The 18,152-nt window shown below is 38.8% G+C and overlaps 1 protein-coding gene across 4 annotated transcripts in view; it reads left to right on the top strand.

Annotated features, from left to right (window-relative positions):
- Positions 1-5,825: 5,825 nt before the first annotated feature.
- The window catches only part of Alkbh8 (alkB homolog 8, tRNA methyltransferase), a 77,226-nt gene continuing 64,899 nt past the window's right edge, over positions 5,826-18,152 (top strand). Inside the window, exons 1-6 of one of the 4 annotated variants that reach the window (XM_087905906.1) lie at positions 5,940-6,369; positions 7,746-7,822; positions 9,285-9,420; positions 12,972-13,209; positions 14,175-14,306; positions 15,121-15,216. In XM_087905906.1, the coding sequence (XP_087762032.1) occupies positions 9,292-9,420; positions 12,972-13,209; positions 14,175-14,306; positions 15,121-15,216 (595 nt within the window). In that variant the 5' untranslated portion in view covers positions 5,940-6,369; positions 7,746-7,822; positions 9,285-9,291. Of the gene's footprint in view, positions 6,370-7,745; positions 7,823-9,284; positions 9,421-12,971; positions 13,210-14,174; positions 14,307-15,120; positions 15,217-18,152 lie in introns of all 4 variants that reach the window. The other 3 variants (XM_087905905.1, XM_087905907.1, XM_087905904.1) reach the window with 3 other exon arrangements.

The following is an 18,152-nucleotide window of genomic DNA, read 5'->3' as shown; positions in this document are numbered from 1 at the left end:
GAACTTTGTGTGAACTGTTTCTCTTTTATATAGATTCCATCTTGTGTAGTCCAGGGTGGACTTGAACTAACAGAGATCCCTCTGCCTCTTTCTCCCCAAGTCCTGGGATTAAAGTTGTTGTATGATATATTGTTGCCTGCACTTTTCTGTGAACACCCGGACCTCGAAACAGGCGCGCGCTTTCCCAAACCAAGCACATGAGAATGGATTAATATCCTAAGGGTTGAAACACACAGACACAGGAGATCGGCTCATTCACCAAAAGAGCAAATGGCAAATGGCCACTTTATTAAGCATAAGTCGGGTATATATACTGTAGGGCAGAAGGACACCAGCCCCCCATCAGAAACAGGCAAAGAAAAAAAATCAGGTAGTCGCGCCCAAGGTCAGAGAGCAGCTGATCAGGGAAAGAGGAAGTCAGGTGGCCGCGCCCAGGGTCGGAGAGCAGCTCTGGGCAGGAACCTAGCTTGCGGAGAGAAACTTGCTTGCAGGTGGAATTACCATAACAGAAGAGGGAGAGTTCTCTCTAAGCTATACCCTCGGGCTGTAGGTGAAATTATCATAACAGGAGAGGGCGAGTTCTCTCTAAGCTACACCCTCAGGCTGGTGCAGCGGAGCAGAGAAACCAGGAAGCAGAGGAAGAATGGCCCTGCATAGCGCCTCGAGCAAAAGGGGGAAAAACCTGTGTACCTACAATATATGACTTATTTCTTACTCTTTGTTTATGATGATAAACTTGACTGCCCTGGAACTTAAATTTAAATTTTTCCCTCTGACTATTTGTGTTATAAAATTCAAAGTTTTGTGTTTGACTGTACTTTTAATACTGAAATGTTTTTTTCTCTTAATTCAGAGACTCTTAGTAGAATTCATAATATTAGTCTCTTATGGAGATTAAAACTGCATTAATTATGTATAATTATATGGTTATAATTAGGATAAATCAACCTGAAGGTGGTGACAATATGAATTGTCTCTATTTCCTCAAAATGAATTACATTTGGTTATTAAGGGTTCTTTATATGTACTTTAGACTCATTTTTTTTTTATTTTTCGAGACAGGGTTTCTCTGTTGTTTTTGGAGCCTGTCCTGGAACTAGCTCTTGTAGACCAGACTGGCCTCGAACTCACAAGGATTCGCCTGCCTCTACCTCCCGAGTGCTGGGATTAAAGGCGTGCGCCACCACTGCCCGGCTCTTTAGACTCATTTTTGATTTTGGTTGTTGGAATGCAGTGAAGTGCCATGATTCTTCTTTTGACAAATTATGAAAATTTTCTACTATGTTATTGTATTAAAAATTATCTGTTGGAGTAAAAAAAAATAAAGTTGTTGTATGCCAGCCATTCCCTGGCCTCTAGTGGTTTAGCTCTGTACTCTAATCTTCAGGAAAACTTTATTTCTTAAAACACAAACAAAATTTCACTACACTATGATCCCCCTCACTAATAAGTAAGCAAAGACATGTAATTTTAAAAATTACTGTTTGGGCTATGATCTGAGTTTCATTTTAGAAAACAATTAAATGGAGGTTGGAGATTTGGCTCAGTTGGTATAACATGCTTGCCTAGCACGCATGAAGCCTCAGGTTCAATTCCAACACCATGTAAACTAGACTTAGTAGAGTACTCTCATAATCCTAGCACTCAGGAGGTGGAAGATTAGGTATCCAAAGTTATTACTAGCTAATTTGAGGTCAGCCTTGTATGTGTGAAACCCAGTCTCAAAAAAAAAAATCATGAAAAGAATTTTGAATTAGAATTAGGGCAGAATTTTCAACAAATTTTAAAATGCTTGTAAACATACTTCTGCCATTTCAAATGTGTGTGTGTGTGTGTGTGTGTGTGTGTGTGTGTGTGTGTGTATCCTTACATATGCCATGGCATTCTCGTGGAGGTCAGAGAAATTTGAGTGTCTGTCTTCTGTTTTCATCTTGTTTGATATGGGGTATCTTGATGTTTTCTCTCTGCTGTGTACCCTAGGCTAACTGGCCATCTAGCTTTAAGAAATTCTTTTGTCAGCTGGAGGTGGTGGTACACTCCTTTTATTCCAGCACTTGGGAGGCAGAGATGGGAAGATCTCCATGAGTTGAAGGCCAGCCAAGTGTACAAATTGAGTTCCAGGGCAGCCAGGACTGTTGACGTAATCACAAAACCATCCCACACCAGTTCAGAATTATGAATAATAAAAGGGTTATTTATTTAAGGGAAAAACATTGTCCTATATAACAGGCCTCTGCATGAACAGGAACAGAGCCTAGCAGCCAGAAGAGGGAGCCAGAAGCAAGAGAGCAGGCGCACATTCACTGCTGCTTTTACAGTATAAGAGACTGTGGCCAAGTGGGCTGGTATCTTACAGACTATTGGCTGAAGGAGCAGAATGTGTTCCCACAGCACAGGACTGTTACAGAAAGAAACCCTGCTTGAGGGGAAAAAGAGAAATTCTCCTGTCTCACCCCTTAGTCTCAGCTCCACAGGGACACTAGGATGCACAGGCATGCACTACCACATCTGGTTTTCTGTAGGTTCTGAGGATTCAGAGTCAGGCCCTCGAACTTGTGCAGCAAGCACTGAGCCCCCATTCTACCAGCCCACTTCTGCTATTTTGTACTATATATTTGTGAGAATCAATACTCTCAGAATGGATGATTATAAAATTAAAATATAAAGCAACTGTAAAAATAAATATGAAATCCAGCATTGGTGGTGCATGTCTTTAATCCTTGCACTTGGGAGGCAGAGACAGGAGGATGTCTGTGAGTCTGAGGTCAGCCTGGTTTCCAGAGCTAGTTCCAGGACAGCTAGAGCTATATAGAGAAACTCTGTCTCAAAAAAAAGTACAAAAATTAACATTGAAGATTCTATGTGCTGAGCAGCATTAAATACTCAGCTAATATTTAATATTATGTAAGATATACAAAATGGCTTTTGTCTTTAAAAATGATATAATTTTATCATGTATACAAGAGTGGTTTTAAAATAAATTTCAGTATTATTTATCATCAGTAAATGTTTATCTTGTATAACTATTTTATGTAATTATATACACAGGTGTTGTAAGGAGGCTGCTTGTTCATTTCCTGGCTGCCCAGACTCCTGAAATAACCACACAGAAACTATATTAAATAAATCACTGCTTGGCCTATTAGCTCTAACTTCTTCTTGGCTCGCTTTTACATCTTAATTTAACAAATTTCCATGATTTTATATTTTACCATGAGGCTTGTGGCCTACTGGCAAGGCAAGCTTCCAGTGTGTCTGTCTCCAGCATCAGCTCCATGGCTTCTCTCTGTCTCCACTTCCTTTCTTCTCCCAGTATTCAATTTAGTTCTCCCCACCCAACTAAATTCTGCCCTGCTATAGGTCCAAAGCAGTTTCTTTATTCATTAATGGTAATCACAGCATACAGAGGGGAATCCCACATCACCCAGGCTCAGGTAAAAAGTTCTCAGTCAAAAAGCTGTCTTGAGTGGAAAAACCTTTGCTAGATGACAAAGGAGAAAGTACAATTTAAAATGTGGTTTTGTATGAAAAGCTGAAGGTGGGTTTGGAGAGATAGCTGTTTCCCAGAAGATCTTTCTTCAGTTCCAAGCACACATATGATAGCAAATACCTGCCTGTAAGTCCAGGCCCTCTGTAGGCACTGCACGAACATATGTGGTACACAGACATACAAAGTACACAGACATACACGTCACATAAAATAAAATCTTTAAAGAAAGCTAAGCTGGATGTGGTATTGCTTGTTTTTAATCCCATCACTCTGAGACTAAGGCAAGCAGTTATCTATGAATTGAAGACCAGTCTCGTCTACATAGTCAGCTGCTACCTGCTAGCCAAGGCAAACAAACTCCTAAGGTTAACTCTGTCATGATTGAGTGTAAGTAGCTCAGGGCAAGAGTGAAATAACAGATATGGCAGTATTAGCAAAACTCTCAAACAATGAAAACTGAGTTTTATTGAACACTTGCATATTGACAGGGGAGACAAGGGACAGACAGGGGCATTTTCACATCTTATAAAGTCACATTTGTACTTCATATCGTAGGAAAGAGTTCGCAAGTACACATTGTAATAGCTGACTCAACACTGCTAAAAGAATGTTTGTTTTGGTGATCCAGGGGAAGAACACAAGGTTTTGTGACCTTGGGAATACACTGCACAGCTGCACAGCAAGCACAAGAGACACACAGAGAGAAGCTGCAGCACTGTGACTCTCAGAGGCAAGGCTGACCACCTGATCAGAGCAGGAAGACTAAACTTTGAAACGGTTGTCTGCCTCTGTTTCCATTTCATTAAAGACAACTGGCTGGAAATCAGGAGGCAAATAGAGGATGCTAATCTGCTGTCTCCTCAGATCACAAGGTTTCTAAATAAAGTGGCTTAATGACTCAATCCCTGTTTTCTACTCATTGGTGTTTGTTGTGACAGTTTAAAGGAACTCTGCATTTTGGTGACAGTATCACACAATCTACTTTCACCTTTTGATAGCCAAGCTGTGGTATAGTCTGCAAAGCTTACACATTTATTCTGTGGTTCTTGACAAGAAACGTTTGTAGATTTGTGATAGATGAAAATAGAGGGTGGAAGGTGACTCAGCGGTTAGGCCTTGCTGCTCATCCAGAAAATGTCCCTGATTCCCATGTCTGAAGGCTTACAGCCTCCACTTCCTAGCTCTGGAGGGATCAGACATTGGTCTTTTGGCCTCTGAGGATGCACAAACACACGTGGCACAAGGACACACCACACACAGCAAAATGGGGCATTAGTTGATTTTTAAAATAAAGGTCATGAGGGTGAAACTCCCATGACGGCATTCATAGCTTTATATTTATTTATTTACTGTGTGTGTGTGTGTGTGTGTGTGTGTGTGTGTGCCAGAGGTTAATTTTTGTGAGCAGGTTCTCGCCTTCCATTTTGTTGAGGCAGGGTCTCTTGTTTGTAGACAGGTTATTACAATCTAGCTGGCCCTCTTGTCTCCATCTTTTGTCTCAGGAGGTCAGGCTTGCCCAGCAAGCCATCTTACTCCCTTTCTCTCCTCTCATCTTTTCTTTTCATGTGGCATAGGTTGTCCCCAGAGCTGCTATGTAGCCAAAGCCGGCTTTGACTCCTGATCTCTCCGCCTCCATCTCCCAAGTGCTGGGATCACAGACCTATGCCTTTAGGGCTGTCTTTGATCATTTCTGAAGCTAAGTGATTACTTATGGAAGTTCACTTTGCTAAGTTTACTTCATTGTGCTTGATGGGAATCAAACACAGGGTATCTCAGATACTAAGCTGAGCTATAACATTGAGTTCTGTATATGCTTGAACGTTTTCACAATAGCGTTTTAAATTTTTAGATTTAAAAGATGATTAATCTTATGCTTTTCTCCTCCTTTCAAACAAACAAACAAAAAACCCTTATGAATGTTGTGTGGGGTTAATAAAACAAAGTCTTGCCCTTTGTTTCTTTTTTTGAAAGACAGAAGTGATTCTAAGTTTTTGGTTGAGCAATATCCTTGGAATAGTCACAGACATAGTACAAAGGCACCAACACAAGTAAAGGAAAAGATTTTTGTCTTGGAGGTGTGTCCCAGGACCAATCGCATTGCCAAAAAGAAATCAAATCGAAATCCTCTTTAGATGTCACCATAGAGTCCCTGGCCCTCAGCTGATCTGCAAAGGCAATGCCAGGCGCCAGTCCAGGGAAGTTCCGTCAGCCCCACCTAGCAGGGGAGGGGCGCGACGTCAGCACGTCGGTCCTCAGGTCCAGCTGGGAAAATACTGACCTGAGTACCCAGGCTGGCGCCGGCCGCTTACAGAGCCCAGGAGCCGAGCGCACTGCGGCTGCGCAAGCGTGCCGGGGGCGGGGCTTCTATGCTGAGCGGCCCTTGAGGAGCGGCTGCCGGAGGACCTGGTAAATCCCGAGAGACCGGAATGATTAGCCGAGGGGCTGCTCCGCCCCTGGCTCCTCCCGTCTCGCAACATGGCGGCGCCCAGGTGAGGCGGTGTGAGTGCGGTTGCCTAGCTGTATAAGCTCCAGTGGGGCTGACGATAGAGAAAAAGCATCGGTGAGGTAAAAACCTCTGGTGAGGAGAGAAAGAAGAGTATGGTAACAGTTTTTAGCGGTGACGGAGGGTCGCAAACCAAAGCTTATTCCTGGCAGCTCCTTGTCTGTTGTCTTGGCCAGCGTGGGCCCACCCAGGTAGGATAGGGTGCAGTCTATGGGCCAAGGCATGCAGCGGTGTTGGCAGCTCTGGTAGGATCTAGTGTTCATGTGTTTGGCGTGGGATAAATGCCCAGGGATGCCTGTATTAGCTGCTTCTGTGATTGGAGACCAGCACTTGATTCTAGTTCTTTTCCAGTCAGCATCAATTCTGTGAAGCAAAGGTAAGCTAGTAAACGTTCGTCCATATTTTTGCGACTTACACGCTTCTTGATCAACCCTTCTGCCTGTAGGGTGAGGGTGGTGTGTGTCAGTCTGTGCTTTTGGTCGATTTCACTGAACGTTTTTTTTTCTTCTTTCTTTTTTCTTGATATTTATTGAGGTCTACATTTTTCTCTGCTCCCCTCCCTGCCTCTCCCCTCCCCTCTTCAATCCTCCCCCAAGGTACCCATGCTCCCAATTTACTTAGGAGAGCTTGTCTTTTTCTTCTTTCTACTTCCCATGTAAACATAAAGCAAAGAAAACCAGCCTACAAACCACAATCTCAGAGAACTTAGACAACAATGAGGACACTAAGAGAGACTGTATGCCAGGAATCCAAGACTGTATGCCAGGAATCCAAGACTGTAGTGAGAGTTTGAGTCCAGCACATCCATGTAATCCGGATACACATCTGGTGTTATGGAAACTGTTGAAGATGGCTGCCAAAATCAGAATTCTGGAGAAGAGAAGTTTAGGAGCTAAAATGGCAAATTCTACTATGTTTATAAAACAAACAAACAAAAAATAATGAGTTGCTACTGGGTATCACATCATTAAACATCATTAAACAGTGCTAAGTGCTACCCGGTGAATATTACTAAATCACTGCTTCATGCAGTTAAATTTCTATGCACTTGTAGGAAAAGATAATAAACACCAAGTGTAAGCAAAAATAGCAACATAGAATATGTAATTTAGAAAGTTAGAAAGGGGTATGATAAATTTTTTTCTAATTGCTTAACTGTTTCTCTGTTCTTTTAAAATAGATAGTGCATTTTGAATAGCTTATAAATTCAAAAGCCATGAATTTCCTTACTCACATACCTATTTCCCTCTCTTGGAACCAACTCATATCACTGATTTCTCATATTTTAAAAACATGTATGTGAAGCCTTGTTTGATAGAAATCTAGGTTTGTTCTTAGTGTTTGCTAAGAAGTGTGTTACAATCAAAAGATTCACATTATGTGTGTTGATTGATAGCTTTTTTAAAAAAAATATTATTTTTATTTTCTGTTTGTGTGTTTTGCCTGCATGTGTATCTGTGCATTTCTTGCATGTCTGGGGCCCAAGGAAGGCAGAAGAGTGTGTCAGATCTCCTGGAACTGGAGTTATAGATGGTTGTGAACTACCGTGTGGGTGCTAGGACTTGAATCCGGGTACTGAGGAAGAGCTGTCAGTGTTTATAACCACTGAGCTGTCTCTCCAGCCACAGCTCTCTGTTTTTTGACTTAGGGATGGGCACAGTACAGTTGCCAGTTGGGGTAGGATCAGGGAAGATGTACTGGTGCTTAGCTAGTAGCAGAGCCTTTATGTCTCTACACTCTCCTTACCAACAGGGAACGTGCTCAGACTGGAGGTCACCGAACTACTATCATGGCTACTATCCGGTGACCTAACTTCTGTCACACATAAGGTGCATCCAAGCAACTGTGCAGTGACCTTGATTCCTCTGTTCACATCTCAGTAATCACCAAGGCCTGTTGATCTTATGGAACTTTTTTTTTCTTTCTCCCCTCTCCCTGTGTCTTTCCTTCTATGTCTCCAGTGTAAATTAGATTAGGCTTTCTGCTTGCTGCAGATAGGATATTGCAGGTCTTCTCATTCTCATCACAGTTGACCTGTTTTGTTCAACCAGCCTGCCTTACTCACTTTACCGTCCAACATGTACTCTGTGTTCTAGGAAACTGAACTAATGCTATTTTTCTTCTTTTCTTAAATGAAGTCTAGTAATTAATTTTGACTGTTCCCCCAGTTGTTTTAAAATGTAATTTTATTTAAGTTTATTTTGATTGTTAACTTTGAAGTGTATAGCACTGAACTAGAGATTCAGTAAACACTTGCTGCTCTAAAATATTTATGTGCATGGTGTGCAAATTTGTAGTCCCAGCACACAAAGGCTGAGGCAGGATAGCTTTTGTGGGTCTTAAGTCAGCTAGGGCTGCATAGTGAGTAACCGTCTCAATAAACAAAACAAATAAGCATATACTGGACTTGAGGGATGCACACCTGTAATACCAGCCAGCCTGTACATCTTTGAAATACAGTAGTATCAGAAGTTCAAGGTCAGCCTCAGCCTTGTAGTAGTTGTACAAGTTGTACAAGCCTCAGCCTTGTAGCAAGTTGGAGGCCAGCCTGGGATATGTGACACCCTGTTTCAAAACAGAACAACAAAATAAGGAGAAAGAAAGAAAAAACAAAACCTCTCAATTTATTACGATATTTCACTGCTGTTGATGGACATTTCTGTTTATCCTTTGCTGTTACCTCACTGAATACCTCTTTTTAAAAAAATCCGTATGTTCTGATCTTTCTAATTTGAAATCTTCCCAATTTTTTCAATTACATTGATTTTGTGTTTTTGTCTGTAGTTATGACACAAGCAACGGAAATTCTATTAGTAGTTAATTATATGAAGATATGTCATATATTTTCTTTTTCTTTCTTTCTCTCTCTCTCTCCTTTTTTTTTTTTTTAGTATGTATTTGTTTTTCTCAGCTAACTTAGAAGTTCCCACAATGCTATGCGGTGTATTATAGTTGTATGGTCAGGGCACTAAGGTCATAATAGGCATAAATGTTCACTCAACATTCCGTTACTCTTCCGCCATATTTCCTGGGTATGTACCATATGCTGGCATTCTTGTTCTCCCACAGTTTACATCACAGTGGAGGACTTAAGCTAACAGATGACTTGTCATGAATTTCTTTTACTTTCTGAAGTATTTCACTTTTTTTAAAAAATGGTATTCACTTTTCTAGGTTGTTGAAACTAATTTTTTTAACAAAACAAATTTTTATAAACATAGAAAATATTAATAATATAATTATCTCTTCAGGACTTTCAAGATTTACTCTTTTTATCCCTCTTTTCTACAGTATTACTATGAACATCAATCATAAAGGTGGCTTAAAACTTAACAAAATTGAGAAGAAATTCTTAAGGAAACAGAGTAAAGCCAGGCATGTGTTGCTGAAACATGAAGGCATCCAGGCAGTATCTTATCCCACTCAGGTGACCTTAAAGTATTATCACTTGAATATAGCTGTATCAATCTTCAAATGTATTATGTTAATATTGTGAAGTGTAGCTCAAAGCTGCAATTTGTTCAGTGATATGTTGCACCTGTATTAAATATACATGTGATAGGATGTGCTCATTTTCTATTAGTATGGTCTGTAGTTTGAATTCATGTTTAGTGTGGATTGAAATAGAGTGGTTCTCAACATGTATTTCACAATTATAGGAAAACATATTTCTGATGGTCTTAGGAACCCACAACCATGAAATTTTTTCATTGCCACTTCATAACCATGATTTTGCCACTGCGTAGTGTCTCAGTTCCCAAGACCATCAGACGTATGGGTTTTCTAAGAATTGTGACCAACAGATTGAGAACCACTGAACTAGAGCATGTTGCAATTATATATTAAATCTTTTTAATTAGTAAAGCAAACTTAACATTCATTATTATGTTTAATTAATTCTCTAAAAGTCTTTATGAGCTAAATGAGAAAACTATCATCTTTGAGAAGTTAATTTCCCTCAATATAAATAAACTAGTATATGGTTGAATAGAAACTTGAAGGTATATCTTCAATATCTTAATATAATCTTTCTTTTTTCTTACCTTCCCTATTTTACAAAGTATTTTGGTTATATAATATAAACTATATTCATTAGTCCTTATTTAGAAAACCTTTTCTTTTCTGTTGGAAATAATTAAGTGAGATGCTATGAGCTATTGTGAGGTTTCCTGAGCTTTAGATTATAACTCAATGTAACTCACTTCTCTCTTTGTTTAGATATGAACATTACTTTTGGCCTTGGCTTTTTTCTAAACTGGATATAGTATATATGCCATACTAAACTCATGCTAAAGACCCTCAGGAATGAATTTAGTTTTCTTTTATTTACTAATGAAGTGACTAATGGCTTCTGAGTGACCTCTGCCCACTGCAGACACCTAAGTATGATTGGAGAGTTGGATCTTAGCCAAGCTTTCTCTGGGGAAGGGAAGCTGATCACTGTGATAGTTACTTTTATTATTACTACAACAAAATAGCTGACAGAGTAAGGAGGAAGAATTTTTTTTTTAATCACCATTTTGAAACTACAGTCTATTATAGCAGAAAAGGCATTACTGCAGTACTGGGTCCTATGGCCTTGGGTGTCCGAAGTGGCTAGTCATCTTAAAATGATAGATAGGAATTGGCTAGAGAAGAAGCTAGATGGAGCTACAGCCTACAAGCCCCACCTCTACTATCCAGTATCAGCCAGCTAGGCTACATATAATCATAACCTCTTCAAACAGTGCCATCCAATGAGGATCAGGTATCCAAAGAATTGACTGTAAGGGACATCTCACATATATAAACCATAGCAACCAGTGGCCCATGATATATTCAGTCATGCCTGTGTAGAAGGTGCCATAAAACTATAAAAAGACAGAATTGAGAGCTTTTGGATATTGGAGCATGTGTAATTTGCTGGAGGGTGGTGTCCTCAGGGAGGGCAGTGGATTGCTGCCTTTTAATAACCTATATAATAAATGAGTGGCCGTGAGCAGTGTTTCACTGAGTTCTATGAGCTGTTCTAGTAATTTAATAGCCCCTGAGCAGATAATCTCAGGAACTGAGTTATAGCTTTTTGTCAGAAGTGTAGGTGATAGTTTCCTGCTGAGGGGAGCAGGCTTGCAGGACTGAGCCTGTGGGTTCTGTTGTTCTCACTAGGTAACTAGTGTTAAACTGAATTGATTTTGTCTAGAGAGAAATTAGAGGACACTTAACTGGGCTTGCTGCTGAATCTGCTAAGAATTAATTGGTTGCTGGTCTTTTTAATCATGTTGAATTAAGTACATGAGAATAGAAAAAAGTACTTTTTTTCCTTTTTGTCTCTGATTCAGATTTAGGGAAATGGGAGTGTTTTTTTTTGTAGTGGTGGCCACACATAACTAAATTGTTACAATATTTTAGTGAAAATATCTTATTGAATGAAGTCCATGATAAAATAATATGAGAATAAATTTTTTGCTGTTTAATGTGGTATTGTAATAGTGAGTTTATTATGTGTATCCTTATACTTGTTTGTACAAATGTATATGGCTGTCCTCTGGGGAAGAGAGTTTTTTCTTTTTTATTATCCAGTTTGATGATAATACTGTTACATCCTTTTCAAGGAATGTTGTAGATATCCTCATTGTGTAATAAATGAACATTAATTTACTAATCTTGAATTTAGTACAACTCATAGAATCAGCAAACTATTGTACTCAGAACGAACATGTCTTGTGAGCTAAGAATGGGCCTCACATTTTAATAGTTTGTTAAATAAACCAAGTTGAGGCTGTGTTACAGAAATTTACATGACTTATAAATTTTGTAATATTCTTTTAAGGACATTTTCAACACTTGATATAAATGATGAAATTGATAAGAATAAACCATTCCATTCGTTTTTGTTTTTTTAAATGTTTTTAGATGTAATTGGTTACACCAGTGAGATGTCCCAGGAGATACAGGTGCCTGCTACACAAACCTGACAACCTGAGTTCTATCCTTGGACCTGATGAGGTAGAAGGAGAGAAATAACTCCAGAAAGTTGTCCTTTAATCTTCACATGGGTGCTGTGGCACCTGCACACTGACACAGACACCCCACAGACATCCCCTTCCTTCCCTACACACAGACACACACACTAAAAGAAGATTCAGAAATAATAGGTGATAAATTGTGTTAACACCATTTAAACAGGTTTTAAGTATAGAAACTATAAGGGTACTAGACTATAAACCTCAAAATAAGGCAAAGAGAATTTCCTCATTCCCTCACATCGCATGACTAAAGTTTGCAAAGTGACAGGAAGTAATCTTGAAATTTATAAAGGTAAAAAGTTTACTTACAATATGACTAAATTACTTTGACTGAATTAATTTATTTGAGCAGGAAACTTCTCATGGTTTCTGAACATGCAATTAAATTTTCTTTGATCCAGTTCCTCAGTTTTACTTTTTGGTAAACATGGTTCCAGATGACCCAGAGTGCTCCCTCAATCCCTTAACCTGGTTTTCTGCTCAATAGTTTCTTGCTCTGTAAAGTGTGTCTCATATTACCCAATAAGTTTACTTTGTTTTAGAGATTATGCTAATTAGCATTAAATAGGTCAAAGAATGTAAATCATTTATTCTTTAGTAAAATATATCATGTGACTCTGATTGCATGTTTTCTCTCCAGCCTTCATTCCTTCTTTTTCATTATGTTGATTTGTATTTCTGAACATAATAGGAAGTTAGATTTTAACCTTCATTTCTGGTTATGAAGAAATAAATATATCACCATTGCAAACTATTTAAAAATAAATGTTTATAACATAGGAAAACTTTTCCTCCAAAATATTCAGTAAATTGGTTTATATACTTTGTATGAAGCTAGCAAACCAAATAACCAAAGGGAAAAAACAATTTTAATTACAATATTCTGAAATAATGATTTTATTTTATTTTCAAATAAATAGGTCATATCAATTGCTTTTTACTTATCTCACCACCCCCCCCTTTTTTTTTAAAGAGCCTGGTTGTTGCCAATGGTGGTCTTGGTAATGGTGTGAGTAGGAAGCAACTGCTTTTGGCTTTAGAGAATTGTGGACCCATGGAAGCTCTCTTAATGCCACCTAATAAACCTTATGCATTTGTAATATGCAAAACTATCGAAGAATCCAAGAAAGCATATGCTAACCTCAATGGAAAAGAAATCATTGATGATTTGGGGCAGAAGATTATTCTGTACTCGAATTATGTGGAAAAAGGTACCTTGAAGTTGCTTACATTTTTTGCGTGAGCTTTCTTCTTATGGAGTCTCTATCAATTTCTCTGTGTGTGGGAGGGTAAGTGTGTGTGTGTGTGTGTGTGTGTGTACATGTATATGCTGTTGTGTATATACATATGTTATGCTGGTGTGTTTGCTTGTGCTGTGCCTGTTGGGGTCAAAGGCTGATACAGAAAGAGAGGAGCCCCTACTCACTGCTGGTAAGAATGTGGACAGTTTGAAATAGAGTTTTCATATGATCCAGCTATCCTGCTTCTGGTTATATACCCAAAAGAATTTTAATTTTTTTCTGTTGGATAAGGATGTTAGACACAATTATAGATATATTGGCTTCTTTTTCTAGGTGAACCCCTTCTATTTCTTCCTCTTGTTGATCTAGCTAAGACTTCAAACCCTATATTGAATCCTAGTGGAGAGAGGACACCCTTGTCTCATTGCTGTTGATATTAGAGGAAATATATTCAGTTTTTCTCTGTTTCGCATAATTGTCCATAGGTTTGTTAAATATAGTCTTTATATGTTGGGGTATGGTACTTTCTAGTTCTTCAGAGATTGTATCATAAAGGAATATTGAACTTTGTTAAAGCCTTTTCAGTATTAAATGAATTGATCCTGCGGTTTCCATTCCCATTTTGTATTGTTTTTACCTTTGACATTTTTTAGTAACAGTTTATAAGTATATGAAAAACCTGTTCTTCAAATGAGGTTTACAAAGTGACTCAATCATGTGCAAACAGAAGACTTGAGTGCCATTCTTTGTTAAAATGAACTATAAAGACTACAGTACAGTACAACTCTGATCTTGATCTTTGCTTTTGCACTTTCTGTGGGCCTTCAGCATTTCTGAAAATGGTGATTTAGAGCTTTTCTGACATTGGTGCAGAAATTTATTTTTTCCAGGAGTTCAGATTTTGTATATGAGTATTTTAATTTGTTTTCTTGTAGCACAATGGAAAAAGTTGGGGCTTCAAGCCTTGCCTCCAGGCCTCTTGGTGGTAGAAGAAATTATTTCTTCTGAGGATGAGAAAATGCTTTTGGAAAGTGTTAATTGGACAGCAGACACAGGCAATCAGAATTGTAAGTAAAACTACAAGGTCCATAAATTAGATTTTTGGAAAATATCCTGTTTCTGCTCTTGCTTTCATTGTACACCATAGGTTTATTGGCATTTTACTGTTTCCTCAAGATCACTGGAAATAGCTTGGACAAGATCACTTGGAAATAGCTTGGACATAGGCAAGCCACACTAACAGTTCTTAACAACAGTATTATATATAACATTTGTATTAGCAACCTGTTCTAAACTCTAGTCTGAGGAATGTTAACATAGCTTTTATCAGATCTTCCACTGTTTAAAATCTTGTTTACTTCTTGACTTGACTCATGTGTCACAGACTAAGCACTCAGGACTGGGACTGAGAATATAGTCTATTCAATGGGGAGAAGTCAGATTCCCACAATCTGAAACCTTGACTCCTTCATGACCCTGTCCTTGACCCTGTACTAGACCTTGCCAGGTCTGCTGCTAGGCAAGGACACAGAGCTAGTGTTCCTTTAGTTGTTTCATCAGGGTCTCTGAGAAGGCTGTAGACTGACCTGGATCACAACATTTTCTCTGGCACTAACTGGTATAGGACATCCCATCAGAGCTGCTTCACCTCTTTCCAGATAACTAGCAACCCTGTGAGTGGCAGGATATATGCATATTCCTCTCACATTAATAGGTGTTTTAAGCATAATGAAACAAATAATATAAACAAAATGGGTAATGCTATTAAAACAGGAAATTTAACAATTAGGAGAAGTTGTCATTACCTAACAACTCCTTATAATGAGTGAAATATGAAGTGTGCTGTCCTTTTCTTTCAAGCAGTTTATTTTCTTTATACAGTTCAAAAGTCCTTAAAACACAGAAGAGTTAAACATTTTGGTTATGAATTCCACTATGAGAACAACACTGTGGATAAAGATAAGCCCTTACCTGGTGGTAAGTACATATTAATACACAGCAGATACTGGCATGGGAAGAATGATGTGATATATAAGAAATCTATAGTAGTTGAGGTGCATGTCATCTGTAGGTCAATTTTTGAGGTGACTGGTTAAATTTAGAGCATTTTCATTCAATAAGTGGCCTGGTTTAGTTATAAAAGTTCAAGTATACGGATGAAGTCGAAGCTCTTGTCTACTTCTATTCCTTCCTTCCTTCATTTGTTTATTTAGTTTGCATTCTGACTGCAGTTCTCCTTCATCTTCTCCCAGTGTTGACAGAGGTTTCTGTCCCACTTGGTCCCATAGCCATTCAGTCCCAAAGAAACATACAGAAGTTTACATTAATTATCAACTGGTTGACCTATTTGCTCAGGCTTCTTATTAACTAATTCTTACATCTTAAAGTAGCACATTATTCTTGTCTTTGTTAGCCATGTTGCTTGGTGCATTTATCAGCGAGGCATTTTCATCTTGCTTCCTCTGCATCAGGGTGACAACTGCAGACTGCTTCTTTCTTCTTCCCAGAATTCTCCTGTTCTCATCCCCTGCCTCTAGTACCTGCCTGGTTGCCCTGCCTGGCTACTTGCCAGTCAGCATTTTATTAAAATAATACAAGATAAAAGATTAAAAGACCATTGTCCCACAGCACCCCAGCCTCTTCCCCCACTTCCCTTCTGCTTCCCCATCTACTGCTCCATTTCTATTCAGAAAAGGGCAAACCTTCTATGGATACCAACAAAACATGGCATATCAAGTTGCAGTAAGACTAAGCACCTCTTCTTGTGTTAAGACTGGGCAAGATGACCCAGTATGAAGAATAGGGTCCCCAAAGCCAGCAGAAACATTAGAGATAGCCTCTGGTCCCACTGTTAGGTGTCCTACAAGAACACCAAGCTATACAACTGTCAAATATATACAGAGTGCCTAGGTCTGACTCCCTAATTCTTGGTCCAGTCTCTGTGAGCTCCTAAAAAAACAGGTTAGTTGTTTCTGTGAGTGTCCTTGACCCCACTGACTCGCACAATCTTTCTTCCCTCTCTTCAGCCGGATTCTGCAAGCTTAGCATAATGGTTGAATGTAGGTTTCTGCATCTGTTTCTACAAGTGTCTGGATAAAGCCTCCCTGATGACTTCTAGGTTAGACACCAATCTATGAGTATAGCAGAATATCATTAGGTATCATTACATTGACATCTTTTTCTTCAGTCGTGTTTGCTTCTGTCCTAGATCTTTGGGCCCCTCAGCCTCTGGATCCTAGTGCTTCAGGCCGTGTCGGGTGAGCTCACTCTCGTGGCATGGTTCCCAGACTGCGCTTGTCATTGGTTGGCCACTCTCACAATTTCTTCACTACCTTAATCCCAGCACATTTTATAGGCAAGAAAGGTTATAAGTCAAAGGTTATATGGCTAGTTTGGTGGCCCAATCCCTCTAATGGAAGTCTTGCTTGATTGAAGGAGATGACCAGTTCAGGCTATGTATTATATCCCTATTGCTAGGAGTCTTAGTTGGGGTTATCCTTGTAGATTCTTCAGAGTTTCCGTTGCACTCTGAAATGCCTTCATTTTCCAGTCATCTCTTTAAATACTTTCTCCATCCCATACCTCCTCATGACTTCTGTTCCCATCCCCATCCACCCCTTAGTCCACCCACAAAATTTATTCTAATTCCCGTTCCCAAGGAGATCCAAGTTACTTTCTCCCTATTACTTAGCTCTCTGGGTCTGCGGATTGTAGCATGATTATTCATTACAGCTATTATCAACTTATAAGTGAGTGTGTATTATGTTTGTCTTTCTGGGTCTGGGTTACTATACTCAGGACGATTTTTTTTTCTAGTTTCTTCCATTTGCCTATGAATTTCTTGATGTCAAAAAAAACAGCTGAGTAATGCTACATGGTGCAAACGTACCACATTTTCTTCATCCATTTTTTTGTTGAAGGACAACTAGGTTGTTATCAGGTTTTGACTATTAGAAATAAAGCTGCTATGAACATAGTTGAGCACTTGTCCTTGTAGTATGATTGATCATCCTTTGGATATATGCCTAACAGTGGTATAACTGGGTCTTGAAGTAGATTGATTTCCAATTTTTCTGACAAATCACCATAGTGATTTCCCAAAGTGACTGTATGAGTGGCGTGTTTGACTTGCTTCACATCCTCGACAGCATGAGCTATCAGTTGCGATTTTGATCTTAGCATTCTGATAGGTGTAAGATGAAATCTCAGAGTCTTTTGATATGCATTTCCCTAATAACTAAGGATATTAAACATTTTAAAAGTGTTTCTTGGATATCTAAGATTCTTCTGTTGTGAATTCTTTGTTTAGATCTATACCCCATTTTTAAATTGACTTACTTGATTTTTTGATGTCTAATTTCTTGAGTTTTTTTATATATTTTGGAAATTACCCCTCTGTAAGATATAGGGTTATTAAGATCTTTTCTCATTCTGTAGGCTTCTATTTTTCCTACTGATGATGTCTTTGCCTTACAGAAGCTTTTCAGTTCCGTGAGGTTCCATTTATTAAATGTCTATCTTAGTGTCAGTGATTTTGGTGTTCTTTTCAGGAAGTTTTCTCCTGTGCCAATGCATTGAAAACTGTCTTCCACTTTCTCTTCTGTCAGGTTTAGTGTATCTGAACTTATGTTGAGGTCCTTGATCCACTTGGACTTGAACTTTGTGCAGATTTATAGATATGTCTCAAATTGCATTTTTGTATCAACCTTCAGTTAGACCAGCACCATTTGTTGAAGATTACTTCTTTTTTCCATTATATAATTTTGACTACTTTGAGAAAAATCAAGTGTTCATAGTTGTATGGATTTATGCGTGGGCCTCCAATTGCATTACCTTGACCAATGTGTTTTTATGCCAATACCATGTTACCATGTGCTTTTTATTACTATAGTTCTGTAGTTGAACTTGAAGTC

Source organism: Myodes glareolus, chromosome 4, assembly GCF_982192425.1.
Source record: "Myodes glareolus chromosome 4, mMyoGla1.1, whole genome shotgun sequence".
NCBI classification, from domain to species: domain Eukaryota; kingdom Metazoa; phylum Chordata; class Mammalia; order Rodentia; family Cricetidae; genus Myodes; species Myodes glareolus.
This window is presented reverse-complemented; position numbering and strand designations above follow the sequence as displayed.